Consider the following 20,607-nt stretch of genomic DNA (forward strand, 5'->3'; position numbering starts at 1 on the left):
GCCTTTAAAATTGTACTATGTCATTTCTCTGAGTAAGAATGAAAGTTTTTACAACAGCCTTCAAAGACTTTTGTGATCTGTTGCCCACCACCTGTTTGACCACATCCCCTAATACACTTACTTTTACTAACTTTGATCCAGCCACTCCCCATCTTCTTATAAAGCCACTAATTCCATCATGAGGGCCTCACCCTCATGATCTCATCTACTTAGTTAACTTCCACAGGCCCCACCTCCTACTGCCATCACATGGGAAGTCAGGGCTTCAGCATATGAATTTTGAGGGCACAAAGAACATTTAGTCCATAACAAATGCTATCTTTTCAATATCAATTCTGTAGGTTTCATGCTGAAAAATGTGTCAATGTAATATGTTCATGATGTAAAAAAAGGAAAGAAAGAAGAAAGAAGAAAAGAAATGTAAAAGTTGAGGTTCTATAACGCACTGCACATGCTTTCATCAGCCTCTATCATCTGTAACTTTTAGGTTAGTCATTCATACTATTCAAATTGTAGTTCCTTAGAAGAAAGTGTTTCCCTAAAATTGTGATATTATTCTACAAAACTGTAAGAAAATTAATACACCCCACACCTCTAGGCACTCACAAAGACAAAGATTATCTAACTTCTGAGATTGTCTGTTGTTTAAGGAAGGAAAAATTATCATGAGTCAAATTTTAGCCTTATAAAAGGTTATTCCTGATTGTATTAAAAAAGGTAAATGCTGGCAGTCTCTTAAAGCTTTATATTCTAATGAAAGGAACATTTTGAATTTGTTTATCTAATTTGAGACTACTTTAAGACTTGCCCATAGTGCAGTGACCATCTAAATCTGGAGTGGATGACTTTAGACAAGACAGTTGTGAGATATTCAAGGTAACACAGTCAAGTGGAAGAGGTGAAGTCTAACACCATCACCACCATGAACAACTGCTTTCCATGGCATGGTTTTATGAGGTTTATTTTTGTTTTAAAAGTGAGTTATTATCCTTCTGACAATAGTTCAAGAATGTACTTGAAAAAGTATAACATTGGAATCAGCGGCCAAAGTTTTAGTCCTAAATTTCTCTGTGATTTTAGGCAGGCTATTTTAATCTTTTTTGCTTCTCTGTTAAATAGTTAAAAGCTCTGAAATGTCTTTCTTAATTTAGATTTTAGGTTAGTTTTAATGAAGCCTTGTCTTTTACTCTCACTCAAGTGTTAGTATGGTTTCTTCAGTGGAAAAACAAAGGGAGGTGAGAGGAATTACTGCTACTCATTATATACAAGCCTGGTATGTGCATGTATTACGTCTAGCATGTGACAGCCACGTGTAAGGTCATTTCCAGTTCTGTAATCTTGTGATTATGAGATGTAAATCTATTCTGAGTTGAAGTGGATAGACATAGAGGTAGCTCAAGACTTGATGACCATTGGCATATTAATCATAGTATTCTTCATATTAGTAAAGAGCTACCATTTATTGAGTGTTCTCTGCCAAGCGCTGTGCTACACATATATGGGTGTGTATGTTACACATCGTGTATATCTATACCTATACTATATTTGGATCTATACCTGTGTATGTGTGTATTCCAATTAAACCCTTACAAATATCCATAAAGGAGCTACTGTTTTACAGATATGGAAAATTAGTTTCAAAGTTTGTAATGTATCATCTCAAGGGTCATATGGATACAATGTAAAATTGCCAAGATTTGAACTCAAGTCTAATAACCTCATAAGTCCAAGCTCTTTAATCAAAGAAGAGATATTAGGTGGCCACATGGACTGAAAGAGTTAAAAACAGGAACTGTGGAGAACACAGTAATGAGAAACAAATAGTGAATAAAGTCCTGCTAATAGCAGTCTGGGTTACCTGAGATTGCATAGAATACACTTGAAATGTTCTCCACAATCCTCAACCCTGAGAATGGTTCATTACATAGAGAGTGACTATTATCCAGGAACGAGAAAGATGGTGCCTCAAGGCCTGCTCTCAACCAAATAATGGTGAGAAAGCTTAGCTGGGTTACCAGACACTCCTGTGCTGAACTTCCAGATTCTTTACTTACTGGCTGGTTCAAAGAATTTAGGCACATTGCTTAGTCTGGTACCTATACAATGGAATTAATAGCACTGAATTCATATTATTATTGTCCTAATTAAATGATCTGGATCTGTGTAGAGTTCCACTTATTGACTGGCACTAGTAGTCATGCTGAATATATGTCATTCTGTTTTATTAGTATGGCTACTGTAATGATTGTTTCTATGTCATGTAATTATAAAAGAGAATGTTTGGTGAGATGCTGACAGGATGGTAACCATAAAGTGACAGTGGAAAGGAATATGCTTTAAAACATAATCTAATTTTAATTGAGATTATAATCTTGAAGTCTAAATTTCCATATTACGAAGTAAAGAACCTGTTTTGTAATCATCCTTGAGATCAGCCATTTAGTTATTGTTTTTCTGGCTTCCTTTTTCTTCCTGCTCTGACTTTTGAAAAAAAGCCAAGCCTCATTCTGGTTTTGAAATTGAGATCCAGATAGCTAAGACATAAAAATAAACTCTGGGAATGATTGAGAAATTCTATAGCACCGATCACATTAAACTAAGAAGAAAAAATATGTGAGCTAAACATAGACAAATAAAGATAATGTAATCTATAATGCTATGAAATATATTTCAGATTTTGCCTGCTTGAAGTTTCTAGAAATAAGGTATATTATTAAAGGACAGTCTTTACTAAGTTATTTTGGGCATGAATTTTCTATTCTGTGAATAAAGCATTGTGTCCCTAATGTTGACATCTGAAATTGTTTAATTTGAAACCCAGTAGGACACTTGAACACTGAAAATTAGGGGCAAATAGATGGTTGCTTTTGCCAAATTAACTTCACTAGCCAGTTGCTTTTGCTAATTCACAGACTTTCAATTTAAAAGGACAACATTTCATAGATATGGATTAAACATTTGCAAAATGGCTTAATTCAGTTTGTCTCAGTGTGCAATCCGGAGAAAATTTAGAACGACTGCATGTCTTAGGTATCCTTTATACTGCCTTCATTGTATTTATGTTCATATAAACCAGCTACATCCTATATCCAAACACACTTTCTCGCAAATAATCAGGGCAATTTTTAAATATTTCTTTTGTTTTAATGTAAATTATAGTTTTCAAATACTTACTGTAGTTAATCTCTCTATATCTATGCTTTTTAAAGAGAACTGCATTGTTAACATTTTAGTTAAAGTCAAATTATAACCAATCTGGGGAGTAATTCTCTGAATGGACTGAGGAGTAAATTTTCCTTGGTTGTAGTTGTTGCTTGATTTTTAAGGAGAAAATTATCACTAATTCATTTATACTACAAAGAGTGGCTTATTCTTTATTTCAAAATGGTACATACTTAATCTGTACTTTTTCATCATATCAAAGGAGATATGATTTTGTTACTCTGGTGGTATCATCTTCTGAGTTAGTGAACTGAGATGTAATGCCCAGTGGTACAAGGTGAAATGTTCATAACAGAAAGCACTATTTTTATCATAGCTGTCAAAGTCAAGACCCTGGGCCAGACCTTGCATATACTTTCAAAACAAATAGTGCATTGGATTCTGTTCATTTTAACAACATAAATACTTTTTAACTCCAAATCTTTATCTGATTAAAATTTTAAATTAATTTTATCTAATTTTTAAATGAAGTTGAAAATATATAACCAAATATCAAGTGTTTTGCACATTCACATACATTCTCATACATATCCTATACACACTATTACTAAAGCATGCTGATATTTGTTTGGGAGAACAAAACTGCTCAGCATCTTAAGTATCTATTGAAATTACAGCAATAAAATGTGTCCAGTAAATTAACAATTAAAATACAACTTTAAAATTATCTATAGCAATTTGTTATTGGAGAGAAATCCAGTTAATCAAAAATTAAAGGGAAATTATAACCTCTGCTTTGAGAGATACCATGGATTCTATTATTTTCAATAAATGTTCATCCTTATATAGATTGGTTATGGAAGTCTTTGAAGAGTCGCTGAAATTCTGTGGCTTTTATTTTAGTGGAGATTTAGTTAGATAAATATAAAATGGTAATCTTGTGAATTACAGCTGTACACAGTTTAGGGGCCATGTGTCAGTCCATTCCAAACCACAGTGGAGAGACACATCATCATATCACTGCATAATGTCTTTTCATGAATACTCCACAGGGCTCTTGGTATTTAAACTTGTGAAACTGAAATTAGTTTAGCTTAACTGTTTTATCTTAGAAAACCATATCATCATCAAGGAATAATTTTAACTAAGTAATAATTCAATCAACGTGCATTACTTGAGCATGACAAATATTCCATCCCAGGTTATTTAGTACATAGATATTATCTATACATAGCTTATTCAGTATATTTCAAATTTTAAGTATTTTCTAATGTCACTAGCTGTTAGTTATGAAGTATATAAGTTCTGATCTTAGAAATAAAGTAGGAGGTAATATTGGTACATAATACATTTTTTTACTAAATTTAAGGATATTCTGCTCTTTTGTGACCTATAGGGGAGGTGTCTTACCCTAGACTATGAGAGGGAGGTCAGTTCAGTAGAATTGATCATTGACCCTACATGATACAGCACTTCTATAAATGACATAGATTTAGAACATAAAAATCTGAGAGTAATACAATCCTAAACAATTTCTAAAGTGACACATCTATATTTTATTTATAATTTACAATATAAAGTATAATTTAATAAGTATATAAAAGTTATAATTTTATATATAATTATAATTTATAATAATATGTGTGTATATCTTTTACTGAGAGTCAAAAATTTTTTGTCTCCACACACATACAGACACACACACACAGGATGCTATTTTTAAATTGTCATTTTGAGTGTCTTTTAAAAATGTATGTATTAATACTAAACATTAAACAAGTAATGAATGCCTAAATATGTGCCAGACAACATGTAAGCAATAGCCACGACTGAGTTATTTAATGGCATAATGGCAATGAGTAGTTTTTACTTATATTTATATGTCCAGTACAGTTTAAGACACACAGGCTTGGTTTATTACATATATTGAATGAGTGAATATGTAAAAGATATGTAGCAATTAATTTTACTTTTTATTTATAAATATTATGTAATTCCTTTGAGCGTCTATCAATATTTGGTGAGCCTAATTTATATATATATATAGACATATATATATCTAGAGAAAGAGATAAAGTATTTATCAATAGTATTCTTGTTCTTCTCTGATATTGTTTTCTAATATTTAAATTAGCCTTATTGCTTTCAATCATTTAACTTAGATTCTAATTAGCCTATTCTAGATTCTAAAATAGGTTAGTTCTTATGTTTCTGTTTGCAAGCATTCAAGAACTGTTACCTAGTTGAAAATCTATTTTAATGTCAGTGTTTTAACACAGTACCTATTTTTTTACTGAGCATATATTTTAAATGTAAGGATAAATCTATTGCTGTTAAATTTTGGTATAAATATTATTGGATATATTTTGAATTGTAATTTCCTTCTAGCATGTTGTGTTATGCTGTTTTTCTTAATTAACACATCTTTTAAATTTCAGCTATCTTGTGGGCACCTTATTTTGAAAAATCTATTTAAAAAGCAAATTTGACATAGCTTATATTCTCTGACAATTCACATATGATAGAACTATGGTAAAAATCTGGTTCATAGTGATTTTCTGTCATTCTTAATAAAGTATAATTAGATAAATCTAACGACATTTTTGAAGGTTAATTATATCTTGAACTCTATAGACAACAACAGTCTGTGCATTTATTATTCTCATTTCCTTCTATACATATATATTTATATATATATTTAAATGATCTGTATATTTTAATTCGAATGGGGAGAATTATAATTTAATTATAAATTACTAAAACAGTATTTTTTACATTACTTAAATAATTTTTTTCCTTGGTGACCATGCTTCTGGAGTATTGACTTTGAATTGTAAAATGGATTCATTTAAGTATCCCAAGGGTGAAGGACCTTTAACACGAAAATATTTTGGAAACATTAAAAGTAATTTAAATGACAAGAAATAGTTGGAAAAATTCTAACTTGTCAACTATACATTTTTGGTAATATTGAGGATTTAAAAAAAATTCTTAATCAGAGTAGACAGCACCTTTTCACACTTTTAACAAATGACAGCCTTCATTAATTTGAATATAGATGACATGCATCTTATGTTTAAATCTAAAAACTGGCTATAACATCTTTGTTTTTAAAGTGATACATATGAGAGTTAGTGTTGGTAATCTGTGCAAAACTTCTAAAGTAGTGAGTGAAGATGAAATATTTTTTACTTGCCAGAACTTAATATTTAAACAACTCTGATTACCAGCTTTTTTAAGTTCCTGCCATACCATTTAGACCCTAAGAAAGACACAAATGTACTACTTATACCAGTAAATACTGATGAATATGTACTCAATACAAAGAACTATGCGTCATATGATGAAAATCAAATGAACAGTTTCCATTCTCCAGAATGTTTATATGAGTTGGGAGTAGATGGAATTCATACACATAGAATTTTGGCAAAATATTTTCTATCTACCATAAAAGAGACGCTAAACAAATGGTTCAAAGTTCTAAAGGATGTGTAAGGAAACAATATGTAATCATGGATTTAGCACAAGCATCATAGAAAAAAAACGTAGCACTTAAAATGAGACTTGAAGCATGGACAGAATAAGAATTATTAAAAATAGTTTCTGTGCCTCCAGAGGACTGCTAAGATAATCTTATGAAACATGTTAACATAGGATGCATTTTTTTCTCCTGTTTCTTGTCCAACTTGAGTGGACTTGCATAGTATTTTCAAATATTTAGGTGACGTGTCATGTGAAACAGTTTTGCTCCAGAAGCTTCCTTTATTTTGAATGAACTATATCAAGTTGGAATTTAGAGAAATTTTACTGCTTACCTAAATAATTTTTGTTGAATATTGTCATGATTAAAATGTAAAAAGTAAATTTTACTTTTTTTGACTATTATTTATTTTCTGTTTCCCAAATATATCGTAGCTTCAGGGTATAGAGCATAATTTTTATTTTCTCACCACAGTACAAATATTCCCTGCCACAGTGCTTAACAGAAAGAATGTCCTCAAAAATAATAATAATAATACACACAGAGTCTTCCAAATGTGTTCAGATTAAATCCAAGTTTATCATGAACTACAAGCTTTTTTACCTCCCCATCCCCAATTTACATTTTTTGTCTTTTGGCCTGGAATGCTTTTCCTGCAATATTCAGAGGCAGATAAAGGAGTTTCTCAAGTGCTGGAAATTGCAAGTAGGTTAGTGTGAATGGAGATAGTGAGTGCAGAAGGAGGTCACATTTAAAGGGTTTCTTAAATATTGTGTGGAAACTTGTAGGCTATGCTAGCATTTTGTAGAAAAATTAACTGGAGTTTCCAAGAAGAAGACATGATCAAATGCTGTGGAGAAGTATGGCAACAAGTTTTACATTTACATTCTTAATAAAAGCAGTGACAGTGGGGTGGAGTGTGTCAACATGTGACTTAAAATGAGGAGGTGGATATGCATGTATGGAAAAATAATTTAAGAAATTATGTTCTGCATGGAAACCAAACTGTTTGGTAGCTTTTCCCATGGGGAGAAATGGGGTCATGCGAGATTGATAGTTTTGTTGTTGTTATGTGTTTTGTTTTGCTTCACTTTGTTTCCATTGATGAGTTCTGGAAATTGTATCAGGCTCCTGTTAATGACTACAGGAGGGAGGGAAAGGGGGAGAGAGAGAGGGAGCGAGGGGGAGAGACAGAGACAGAGACAGAGACAGAGACAGAGAGATTGACTGAGAGTGCCGCTGAGTATGTAAAAGGGATAGTAGACACTTGGAAGATTACTCTCAGAGAGTTACAGTTCCTAATTCAAATAAATTTTTATTTGATAAGAGCAAAGACATTTCCATTTTAACAGGAAGAAAGGTGCATATAGGTTTGGAGATTTGGTGGTAGGAAAATAAGAAAGTTCCTCTCTGATGACTTCTATTTTCTCAGCGCGCACACACAAATATACCATGAGAGTCACAAGGGAACAGAGCTTGTAAGGACTTAGAAGAAAGAGGAAAAGCTACAAAATAATCCTTTCAATAGTGGGAACTGAAGTTAACTAAGAAAATAACACTAAGATTGTGTAGCAGCATTGCATGTCTCACTTGGATTTAGGGCCATGATTTGAAGGCAATGGATAATTATGGTTTTGTGATATTTTTCTTGGACAACATTAAACCCTACAGTTTTCCTCTCTATACCTCTATTTGGATTTCCTTAGCCACCTCAAATTAAATAATGCTTTAAACGTAATCATTATCTTCCCCCAATACATTTCAGATCTAGTGTTCTCTGAGAAAATGGTACCAGTATTGCCAGTGCAGTTTAAGCCAAGCACCTTAGAGTCATTCTTAAGATTTATCACTCATGCATCTGATCAATTAAATGTATCATGAAATCTTGCTGATTTTACCTCATATTCATCTCCTGAATTTACCTACTCTTATCTATCACCATTGGATCCACTCTTGTCCATTTTTGGACCAATGCAACAGAAACAGAAAGGCCAAATGCCCTCAACCATGTTCCTTTCCAATCCATTGCACGTGTTACAGTGAAATGATCTCTTAAACACTACTTTGATCTTATTATTTCCATGCTTAAAACATTGTAATGACCTGTTTTTACCCGTTAAATAAAAGTCCCAAATAATAGAAACAATAAGGTGTTTCTGACCTGGTATCCTCTTCCCTAATGTCATCTCTGCCTCTTTATTCCTACTATCTCCCTGATCAATATTTTAGTGTTTTTCATATCCCTATTGGTCCTCCTCCTCTTTTGGTCCTTTGAAAAGACTTTACCCTCTAAGGCACTGCAGTACTCCTCCTCAAATTGGATAATTTTCCTAATCTTTTACGTCTCAGCAGAGGCTCTGCTTCCTGAGGGAAGTCTTCTTTGACATCTCAGTCTAAATTAAGTGTCCATATTCACTCCCAAGCTCTTTCTCTTTCCTAGAATAATCATATTTATAATTATTCCTACAGTACCTTTAAGACTCATAAAGGCAGGGCCATGTCTATCTTTTTTACCTTCATAACCCAGTAGCAAGGAAACTTTCTGGTCCACCACCTGCTGAAAGCATTTTGTTCAACTACTGAACAGAAAGATACACATCTACTTTTTACTTACATATATATTGTTTCCTATTCCCAAAGTTCCCATGGAGGGTTGAAAAATAGTGTAATATGTGATATCATATAAAGTTTTTAAATTAAAAGGCGCTCATTAAAAAGAAATGACTTGTTTCATGAGTGATAAATGAGTTCCAAATATGCAGAATATGTAGACGGACAGTTCATGTCTTTGAGAGCAAATCATGTTTGAAGTGAGAATGGTTTTACTAAAAAGGATAAAAGAAGAAAAATTGGGTAACTTAGCTAAGAATGGTACTGGTTGCTACAGCAATCCTATTATAAGAAAAATAATATTTTAAATCTTCTCCTAATCATTTAACTACAAGAATGTCCCTAATATTATCAAAAAGCTCTTCTTATCTTTCAAATACGTGCACATTCGCTCTGAACTTATAAGAGCATTAAGGCTTTACTATAGCTATAATTAGATCTACTGAAAAAGTACCTTCTCATTTTTGTCAATTCCTGATTATTCATGGGGATGGCAGAAAGCCTTAGCATGGATTACTAAAACCCCAGATCATTTATAGCACATGAAAATTGGCCCCAATTCATTATGTCTATCAAAAAATTCCTTTGAAATACAAGTTTACCATTAAGCTTAGCAAATGTTCATTGATACTTGAATAAATGCTCTTAAGTATATATAGTGAGTTTTCAAAATATGAAAAAACATAGATGGTTGATTAGCTTTATGTTAACTAAGCTCTAAAAAGTAATCAAACCATCAGTTTGATGGTCTTCACTTTGTCCATAATGGGCAATTGGAATATTGAAGTTTGGCTTTATTACCCATTAAGAAGAAAGAAAGATACAAAAGTCTAGGGAATCTACAGAATAAAGAGACTTACTTTATTAGCATTTACTAATAGTAATGCTAACTAATAAAGTTAGCATTTACTTACCTGACCACCAACTGAAGAAAAATATCGGAGAACATTTTCTTCATGTGATTCTAAGTAGTTCAGTTACATTTTTCGTGCCATGCCATTTACTCATGTGTGCATTACATAACAGTACATGAACACCTTCTGTGGTCAAACACTGTGATAAGTACTGTGAATGGAAAATTGAATAAGGCACAATTTTTCCCCTTTGTAGAGCATCATAATTTTTATAGTATAAACATGACTGATATTAGAATAGATGCATGTTGAATCAGTAAGAATCTCAACAAAAAGTTCTAAAATGGAGTAAAATGTAAAACAAATGCCTAAAATCAGACTCCTCCTGGAATCAACATAATAATAATAATAATGTGAATTAATAATAATGTGAATGATATACCAGCTCAATCATGCATTCTCTCCATTCTAACAGAATTTTGTGAAGGTTTTAGCACCTACTAATTGGTTTATTTATTAATTCAACAACAAAATTTTAAGTAACTACTGTGTACCATGCCATTCTCTGAGCATAGTGGAAATTTTGTATTTCTTCAACATAAGTTGTATTAATAATAGCATAATTGAAAATTATACTCAAAGCACTTCTTCAGTTTTAAATACATATGAGTATTTACCTTTTATAATATAATTTCTTATAAGCTCCTGTAGCATAAAAATCATTAAAAATATATCTATTCCAAGCATGTTTAATTTAAATACTTAAAATAAATATTTAATTATCTGAATGAATAGCCTGTTATTTATGATTCAGAAACAGATGAAAAATTTTTGAAAATAATGAAAAGATGGTGTTATATGTAATCTGTGTATACTAGTCAAAATAATGACATTATTCACAAAACAAACACTGCATCTGTTCCAGGGAAAAGCTTAGTCTCTTATTTCTTTTGACAGTGTGCAGACCTGGGTTCTTCAAAGCCTCACCTCACAGCCAGAGCTGCAGCAAATGTCCACCTCACAGTTATACCCATGAGGAAGCTTCAACCTCTTGTGTCTGTGAAAAGGATTATTTCAGGAGGGAGTCTGATCCACCCACAATGGCATGCACAAGTAAGGAAACCCATGGACATTTGGTGATGCTAACTTTCACCAGTTTGAAGAAAGAGCATGATGGAGCCTGTTACATTCTCTTACCATTTCCCCTAAAACAGGCATAATGTTTAATCTTCCAATATAGTATTTCACCAGATTTCAACCTTCTTGAGTAACCATTGAGAAATTTGAGTCTGTTTTATCACTTACTGTGAGAAGCATCCATTTTCCCTCATTTCAAATTCAACATCTGAGCCACAAATATGGAATTTTTCCTTTTATTTTGTGATTTATTTTAGTGTTCATGATAGCCAGACATGACTTTGACAAATCCATTCCCCTGTTTCTGGTAAACCTTTTTTATTTTTCTTCCTCTTCTTCTTCTTCCAAGGCAGCTTTCTGATCACAAAAACGTGCAGTACATGGCACTTCTACCTTCTCCTTTTCACCTGCCCCACTAAGCTGCAAAGACCAATGAGAAGGTCATTTATAAAAGAAGACAGGAAACGCTACACAAACATGGAGAACTGGGGGTTGGCAAATCAAATTTAAGAGTCAAATATAAAATCAGTTGTCAACTAGGATTTTCAAGTAGTTGTTGTGTTTATTAACAGTGAGTGTCCTTAACTGTTATTAATTATATGATCAGGTAATCTTATAATGAATAGATGAATATTAAACATTTAATTCCAACAGTTGCAGTGGGTACATCCACATCTATCAATGTTTGGGTGTTGTTGTTTTTCTAGTGTTCCACATATTTCTGGGAAGGAAACAAATTTATGTGTTTGTTTGCTTCATGACAATACTTCTTTAGTTTTTCTACCATAGTCTCTATAACAGATCAAACAAAAACAGGAAATTGAAGGGAAGAACAGTGAATCCCATCTCCCCATAACATTCAGTTTCCATGACGTCCCATGTTTTACACTTTTAGATCCCAGTAAGTTGTAGGTGCTTTCAAAGATGAAGACACATTTTTTTGAAATTTAGTATTCATGGGTATCATATATAAAGACATACAATTTCTTTACTTAAATAATCACAAACTGAAATTTTATCTGAATTTCAGTATCAATTTCATCGTGTCAGTGAAACATATTTTCATAATTTCTCAATTCATTGATATTAATTAACTCTATATTGCTAAAGATCATTCTTTATCACATTCTGATAATTTTATGGGTTAGATGATTACTAATTATAAACAATCCTCTTCAAATAAGTAAATGACATCATTATATACATTTTTTAAGAGGATACATTTGAATTGAGGAGATATAAACAGTGATTGAGTGTGATGCATCTTGGTTTCAGTGGAAATTGCTTCAATTATTCAGAGCAAAAGAAAGCCCAAATAGTAGGGGGGAGTGTTGGCTAGACTGTAGTTTGGTAAATTAGGGAGAGAAAACCATATCTTGACTTATTTAAATTTTATTAATTTTGTAAGAATTCTTTCTTTAAGTAGTCCATCCGTGACCTTTATCTTTCTCAGCGCAAATGTGAGCCTCCCTTTCTGTAAATTTACTAGGTTTGGGAATGGTGGAAAGCCCTGCTCTGGTAGCAAGGACTGCTTAGCTTTCTTTTAGGACCTGAGGCTTTATATTTTCTCTGTCTCCAGGTGCATGAATTTCTAATACTGTGTCTCAAAAGAACACTAATTTGTATGCATTTCTCAAAAAAGACTATTGGGAGTCCTGTAGAAGATCTTTCTAATATATAATCTGTGAGTGTGTGTGTTCTTTTCTTAGTTGCATTCATAATAACACAAATTCTTCATATGATGATACCCTTGAACAGATGAGATGGCTTGATTGATGTCTCTTTGGTTCTTTGCTATTAAATTTACGGTTTCAACTACTTTTAATGTTTTTTCTGGTACTCTGGACAACAAAATGTTATAGACCTGTAGGAAAAGAAAATCAAACAAAATTCAGATTCTAATGAATCTGTTCAAATTGAGGGTACTTCTCACAGCTCTACTTTGGTTCATGCATCACATCTATTAGCAGGACAGTGAAATTTCATTACATTATTTTTAGGTGCATGTCAGTCTCAGTCTCCACTGGTTACCTCTACTTTAGGGCTTCCCTTGAATATGAGTTTTATTTTGACTTTGAGAGGCATATGTGCCCCCACCCACATGCTGAGGGGCTGTTAGTAGAAGAGTCAAGAAAAAGAGTCAGACTCTGATGCAGTTTTTACAGATTTAGAGGAAAGGTGGTAACTGAGGGGTGTATTTCAGTTGGTAGAAAAAAACCCTCAGAAGTTTGATATCTTTTTGAAGTAGACAAATTTCAAGTATATTTTACCTTTTTCTCACAAGTAGACCTGTAACATTTTGATCTCAAATTACATTTTCTCCATAACCTTCCACTATTCAATAAATAAGGTAGAGGGAATAGAAAAAAAAAACCACTTGTATTTCCATCTTAAGTATTTGTTTCAACTTAAAAGTGACTGTTTTATATCGAAGTGTGTGAGGTTGTATGGAAAAATGCACAGGGTTCAACCACAAATATAGCTAAAGTGGAGATTGTTTTGTCAAAACTGGCAGCTTTTACGTTATGGAGTTCTTTAATTTTAAGTGACATTTTATAAATACTAGGTAGCTTTCTTATTACTTTTAAATTTAGTCCTCAGCAGTCATGGCTTAATAAATGTTAGGTAGAAATTAACATTAATTTCTATATTTAGAACAGACAGCACATATTAAGATAACTAAGCTATGTCATCCTAAGTAGCTTAATTTATGCTTATGAACCATTCAGCTACCATCACAGTCTATTTTATTCCCTGTTGGGAAATCTTTACTATGTCTGAAACAAATATAAATGTATTTTCTCTTTGAGAACATCTGATCATATAATATTAACAGCTGACTGAAGTTGTAACTCTGAGTATCTAAAAATCTACTATAGAGTCAGACATTATGCAATGAATTCTTTTAAAGACTTTATTTTTTAGAGCAGTTTTAGGTTCACAACAAAATTAAGACGAAGGTGTAGAGATTTCACATGTATCCCTGTCCGTGCACATTCATAGCTTGTCTCATTATCAACGTCCCCCACCAGAGTAATACATTTGTTACAATTGATATGTAAACAAGTTTAATTCTCTTTAGTCTGCTAACTATTATTTCAGAAATAAAGTAATATACACATGAGTATTATTTGTTATTTATATATAAATTTATTCTGCTGATCTTTCAAGGTCAGAACATGTTCATTCTTCCTCTTATTGTGTTTTTGAGAGTTATTTTTAAAATAAATTTTAGATTTCCAATTAAGTAAAATTCACAATTTTGCAGAGCCACAATATTAAAACAATATCAAAGTAAGTAGAATTTTATTACAGATTGCAATGTTGATCAACTACTTAAATTCTAGTTCTTTCTTGACATATGAGGGAGGTTCCAAATTCTGTTGGTGGTTTATCAGTAGCTATGCAATTTATTTGGAGATAAACTAAGGCTACTTTTTCTACTTTTTGTGGAATTTGTACTCAAGAGCCACACTAATAAATCCTATTTCTACCTGTGCTCATTGCTTAGTAAATCCTTCATGTTTACTTCCTAGGTTTCAGGGATGAGTATCATTGAGGAAGTAATCTGTTCAATCCCCAAGGAGAATTTTTCCTTGGACTTGCCAAAGAACTTGCCACTATTTGAATACATAATTTTATCTAACATTTTTTGCATACATATTTTTACCCCATAATTCTTTACATATACACTAAGCAAAACATCTTTATTTGAATTTGCAACTTTGCCAAGATAAGTCATTTCTATAGTATACCAACCCCACTATTGTTTCTACAAAGGTATAACAAGAGTTTTCAAAGATTATTACAAATTGATGACTCTTGCATTCTCCCTGCTTAACAGATTGATTGCAAATCCATTTTTTTCCTTCAGACCAGAGATTTGTGTAGTAAACAATGCCTAATTTTATCATCTCAAAATTTGTTTTTTTCACTTTACTTTGCAAACCAGGACCCCCCTCAGCTCCTCGGAATGCCATCTCAAATGTTAATGAAACTAGTGTCTTTCTGGAATGGATTCCTCCTGCTGACACTGGTGGAAGGACAGATGTGTCATATTATATTGCATGCAAGAAGTGCAACTCACATGCAGGTGTGTGTGACGAGTGTGGCGGTCATGTCAGGTACCTCCCCCAGCAAATCGGCCTGAAAAACACCTCTGTCATGATGGTGGATCTGCTTGCTCACACAAACTATACCTTTGAGATTGAGGCAGTGAATGGAGTGTCCGACTTGAGCCCAGGAGCCCGGCAGTATGTGTCTGTAAATGTAACCACAAATCAAGCAGGTAAGTGTGATGTCTAACCAAATCATGTACCTTAGGCCAAGCACTGTCAGTCATCTCCACAGCTCAGGGCTAAGTTGCCTGAGACATGAGAGATGACTTCCCATTATCCAGAGGGTTAAGACTTAAAGTAAAATACATCTTGAAATGCTTTATCTTAGCTTTAAGCAAATAAAAGCTAAGGCTTTCTTAGCAGACACATCCATGGACAGAAAAAAAAAAAAGATAGGCTTTAATTGAATTTTTTTCATTCAAAAATACATTTCTGGCTCAAATCCATTTGTGGCAAAATTTTTTATCTCATAATTTTACACAGTGCAATAATTACAGCTCAGATCTACATTTTTGTTGTTTTGTTTACTTTAGGTGTTTTTGTTTAATTCATTAATTTAGCAGGTAATCTGGCAGGTTGGTTTGTTTGTTTGGCACCACATCTGAATTTTCTTTGCAGATTGAAATAGGGTTTTCTTATTATTTCTATTATTATTATAATAAAAATGCATGAGATAATTTTTTGATAAATCCACTTATCAAAATTAAAATAACTATGAACCATTGTACAACCACCATACATGTGAAGACACATCTATATTCTATATGAAGATCTTGGAAATATTAGGGAGTAATTATTATAGAGTAGGGAAAATAGTTCTGCTTGAACTACTAATTCCCCTAAATTTTCCCCTCAAATATTTAATTTTAAGAAAACAATATAGAAGAATTATTTTCTGTTAAAATAAAAACCAAAGATAAACTATGGCTGAATTAATAACTCATTATGTGGCAGGAGTCATTCAAAGCCTATGAGTAACTTATAACTTGTTTTTGTCAACAACAAGTACATGGGCGGGAAGAGGCATTAGATGTAACTTTCCTTCTATTTTTTGGCCAAAACTCTCAGTCCAAGGGCATAAGCTTGTTACCTCATAATTACCTCAGGTGGGCTTTGGTGGGTGAGGACATCTTTGCCGGTAGAGCTCACAATGCAATAGGATGTGTTTGACTGAATCGAATCAGACTTAATTCATATAATGTTAGTATAAGTTTGTAGGTGGTGGAATGATCTGGTTGACAAGAGAATGCTGTTGGTAATCAAGTTTTGGCCAAAATAATGTGAATTATTGGATGTGTCAGGTAAATGAAGTGGTTATCTCTTGAGAATAAGAAAAAGAAAACACATGCCATTGAGTTCATAGTTATTTTTGACTGATAAAACTGAAGAAAACTTTCAAAAGTGGCCCAGATAATATACAGGTATTTGTGTAATTCACTAAGAATCATTCTAAGCACTCTAGATGTTCTCATCCATGTTGAATACATGCCAATAGCATTTTTTTATTCCATGAGAAAATACACGGTACACGTATACACCACTGTCCTCAGTGAATCCTTTATATTTTCTCCATTTACTCCCTAACCTAAGGTTGAACTAATAAAAGTGCTAAAAAGAGCTAGATAAAAATAGTGAAAATTAGGTTTTCCTTCAGTATAGACTCAGCTTCCGGCAATACTAGTGTATGTTGACTTTCCATCGCAGTGTCTGAATGCCACAAGTGCTCTGTGAATGTGAACTGCCTTCCCACATCAGAAAAATACTGGCATTAAACATTTGATGTCAGGCTTCATATGCAACATCTTTCAAGCTTACTTGGTTCTACGTGTGAATCTTCCATTAACATATTGAAAGCATATTGAACAATCATTAAGAGTTGTATCCCTTTGGGAGGACATTTTCTAAGCTTGCATAACTTTCTTTGAAAGATATTTCTCTGATGAACTAGATGTAAGAATGACCATTTATTTTTTAAATGATGTTATTAATAAATATTTGCTCTAGTTGTCTTTGACTTGCTCGCCTGTTAGGACTGCAAAGTGTGTTTTTTGTTTTTTTCAACTTTAAAAACCTTAAATATCAAGAAAGAATAATTTTCATCCAGCTGTTCAAGGCATGGCTATCATGTAAAACAAACATTTGTATTCAGAGCAGAAACTTTTGGTTGCTGCTTCTTTTCCCCAGGTTCTCAGAGTACACATAGTGTAAAATCACTACAAAACTACCCCCAAAAAAATCAAAATAAGAAGGGAGATTTTCTCAGTATCTGACATTTCAGACCAACTAAGTCTCAATTTCCACAAAAATTATTAACTTCGACTAGCTCCTAAAAGCTCTTAGATTCAATGCCACTATGCTGGACATTTATCAAGTACCATCATTATAGAAAGTGGGCTGTAGTAGTTGGTTTTAATGTCTGAATTTTTCTTCAGCATTAAATTGAAGAAAGTTATCTGTACCATATGCGGTTTTTATATAAAACTTCTTTCAGCAGATTCCAACATTAGTTTTACTCTCCTCTAAGGAGTGTTTTTTGAGAAATGCATTTGTTTCTTAATTGATTTGTCTCAACTTTATAATTTTTTGTCATTTTCTGATTGATTTATGTTTGTGACATGAATGTGATATATGAACTGTCCAGATTCAAAATTATATTCAACAAGTACAAGAAGAAAAAAAAAATAGTAATTTTTTCAAGATGAGAATCTTGCATCAAGCTAGAAACTGAAACTGATTAGGTAACCCTGGCTCAGTCTATAAAAGGAAATAATGATTTCGTGCTGAGGATAGTGATTAAATGATTAATTTATGGATGTTTATACAGCATTTAAGACATTTTTCCAGCTATTAAATCATTATGGAGTCTAGCATCTTGCTTTTGCAAGTTGCCAGAATTCAAATGATACTTTTTTTGCATGTAATTTAATAGTCAAGTCAAAAGATGAAGTTTTAAGAAAAGCTAAATACTATACTTAGTTGGAATTTATGGGCCTCGTAAAATGCAGCATAAGTACTTAGGTTGACAAGGAAAGAATTGCAGAGTTATTGTGGGGATTATCATGGTCAAGAAATATAAACACATATGAAGGGGGAAATTGAGGAAAAAAAAGTAATTTACAAATGGACTTGAGGACACAGGGTGGGGGGAGGGGGAAGCTGGGGCAAAGTGAGAGTAGCATCGAAATATATATACACTACCAAATGTAAAATAGATAGCTAGTGGGAAGCAGCAGTATAGCACAGGGAGATCAGCTCGATGCTTTGCGACGACATAGAGGGGTGGGATAGGGAGGGTGGGAGGGAGGCTTAAGAGGGAGGGGATATGGGGATATATGTATGCATATGGCTGATTCACTTTGTTGTACAAGAGAAACTAACACAGTACTGTGAAGCAATTATACTCCAATAAAGATGTATTAAAAAAGAAAAAAAGTTAAAAGAACAGTGTGAGAAGGGGAAAATGATAGGAAAATACTGCGTTGGCCAAAAGATTCATTCGGGTTTTTCCATAACATCTCACGGAAATGTGAATACGTTAATCACATAAAGAACTCTAATAGTCAAATTGCAAAGTGGATAAAATAATGGATATAAAAACCGTGCTTTATTAAACTCAAACTTAGAAAAGGAATAAAATTCATTGAGCTCCTCCAGTTTTCTAGTGATTTTGCCTTTCTATGCAGTGCATTGTTTTAAAAAATTGATGTACATTTAGTAATTTTTCTTTATAGAAAAAAGCATTTAGATTATTTACATGGCAATGCTTCTGTTGTTCACTCCTGTTGTTCTTCTGTTTTATTATTTTAGGGCGTCTGAAAGTATATATCTGCTAGATAGATGGATAGATGGAGGGTGATTTATCAACATAGTATGAAAATTAAAAATCCCATTGAAAGCAGTTACTTTAAATGTTTCATTATCTGCTCACAAAAGAGTGTGCATTTATGATGCTCTTCTATAAACATATTTAAAAATTTTTTACTTTAAAATAATTTTGCACTAGGCATACTTTATCAAGAATTAAATCATAAAGCTCTTTTAATATATGCAAATGTATATTTTATCCCTAGAAGGAATAAGCTCATTCTAACTGAAAAACCAAAAGTATTAACACTTTAATTTGCAAAGGTACAGAATCTTAATTCTGAGCTGAAATAGACCAAATTTTAATTGTTTTTGAAATAGTCTTAGACTCTTGTATTTTTTCCTCAGAGCACTTGATTAACATGATATGAGTTGCAAAGTGCAACAAACACTTTGGAGGGAATGTCCCAACCTGTCCCAGACTATCAGAAATATCACTAAGAAATGTGATTACTGTATTTTGAAGGGTTTTATTTCTTGGTTCTTCCAAAGGTGTCTGGGGGACATGATAATCCCATTTCATCAGGTACTTTCAATTTGATGCCATTCATGTAGTTGTCCAGCATGATGTCTCACAGGATGTGGAGATGATCAGGGTTCCTGAGACTAAATTATGCTGTAGAGTTGGAAATTTAAGAGAATGCTGAATTGAGATGGTAAAAGTACATAGTTGTTCCTGAGAAGAGGGCAACAAACGTTTTCTGTTGGTCTCTATTGATTGAGATGTTAAAAAAAATGTTCATTGTCACTTGCTAGATTATTACTATAATCATTCTGAGGGTCTTTGTTGATTTTCTTCAGTGGAGAGAACTTATTGACTGTATTTGTAATCACCACTTGATTAAATGTATTGTTGTTTGCCAAGATTAGTTTGTCTTTACAGATTAAACAAGTAATTTAAATCGGCATGTTGGTAATCCCCACTCTTTATTCTTTTATTTTTTTATGGTGACACTAATTGCTGCATTCCCCTATGGATCCACTAAAGGTGTGTGTTTACTCTTTTGGCAGGAGGGAGATGCTTTAGTTTGGTCATTACTACAGTTTTACAGCTTTTACTGCATGAGCCTCAGAGACAAAGAGAGATTTCTTCCAGTTGAAGAGAAAATCTTCCAAATATACACCAGTAACCTGGTGAAATAATCAAAGAATTGAATGTGCCAGTTGTAATATGGGCTCAGGACAAAATCTCATTCATCACATTACCATCATAGCCTCCACTCAGATCAGGGTTTCTTAGTGGTATTCCGGATTCACATGGATTAGTGTTAGCTCAGAGGCAGTTTTCTATAATTTGTGAAATCTATATACTATACCCTATTTTGTAAATCTAAATTTAGATCCAGAAATCTACATTTTATAATCTGGGCGGTAACACCCC

General features: G+C 32.9%; 1 protein-coding gene across 8 annotated transcripts in view; it reads left to right on the top strand.

Annotated features, from left to right (window-relative positions):
• EPHA5 (EPH receptor A5) overlaps positions 1–20,607 on the top strand; it is a 313,487-nt gene that overhangs the window by 127,852 nt on the left and 165,028 nt on the right. For 7 of the 8 annotated variants that reach the window (XR_009008431.1, XR_009008432.1, XM_007193544.2 and 4 more), the window contains exons 4-5: positions 11,065–11,220; positions 15,197–15,532. The exons of the other annotated variant lie outside the window; for it this stretch is intronic. Coding sequence is in view for 5 of the 7 variants with exons in the window: in XM_007193544.2 (XP_007193606.1) it covers positions 11,065–11,220; positions 15,197–15,532 (492 nt within the window). In the remaining 2 variants the exon portion in view is untranslated. The remainder of the gene's footprint in view (positions 1–11,064; positions 11,221–15,196; positions 15,533–20,607) is intronic. 8 annotated transcript variants of the gene reach the window in all.

This window comes from Balaenoptera acutorostrata, chromosome 5 (assembly GCF_949987535.1).
Source record: "Balaenoptera acutorostrata chromosome 5, mBalAcu1.1, whole genome shotgun sequence".
Classification (NCBI taxonomy): Eukaryota; Metazoa; Chordata; class Mammalia; order Artiodactyla; family Balaenopteridae; genus Balaenoptera; species Balaenoptera acutorostrata.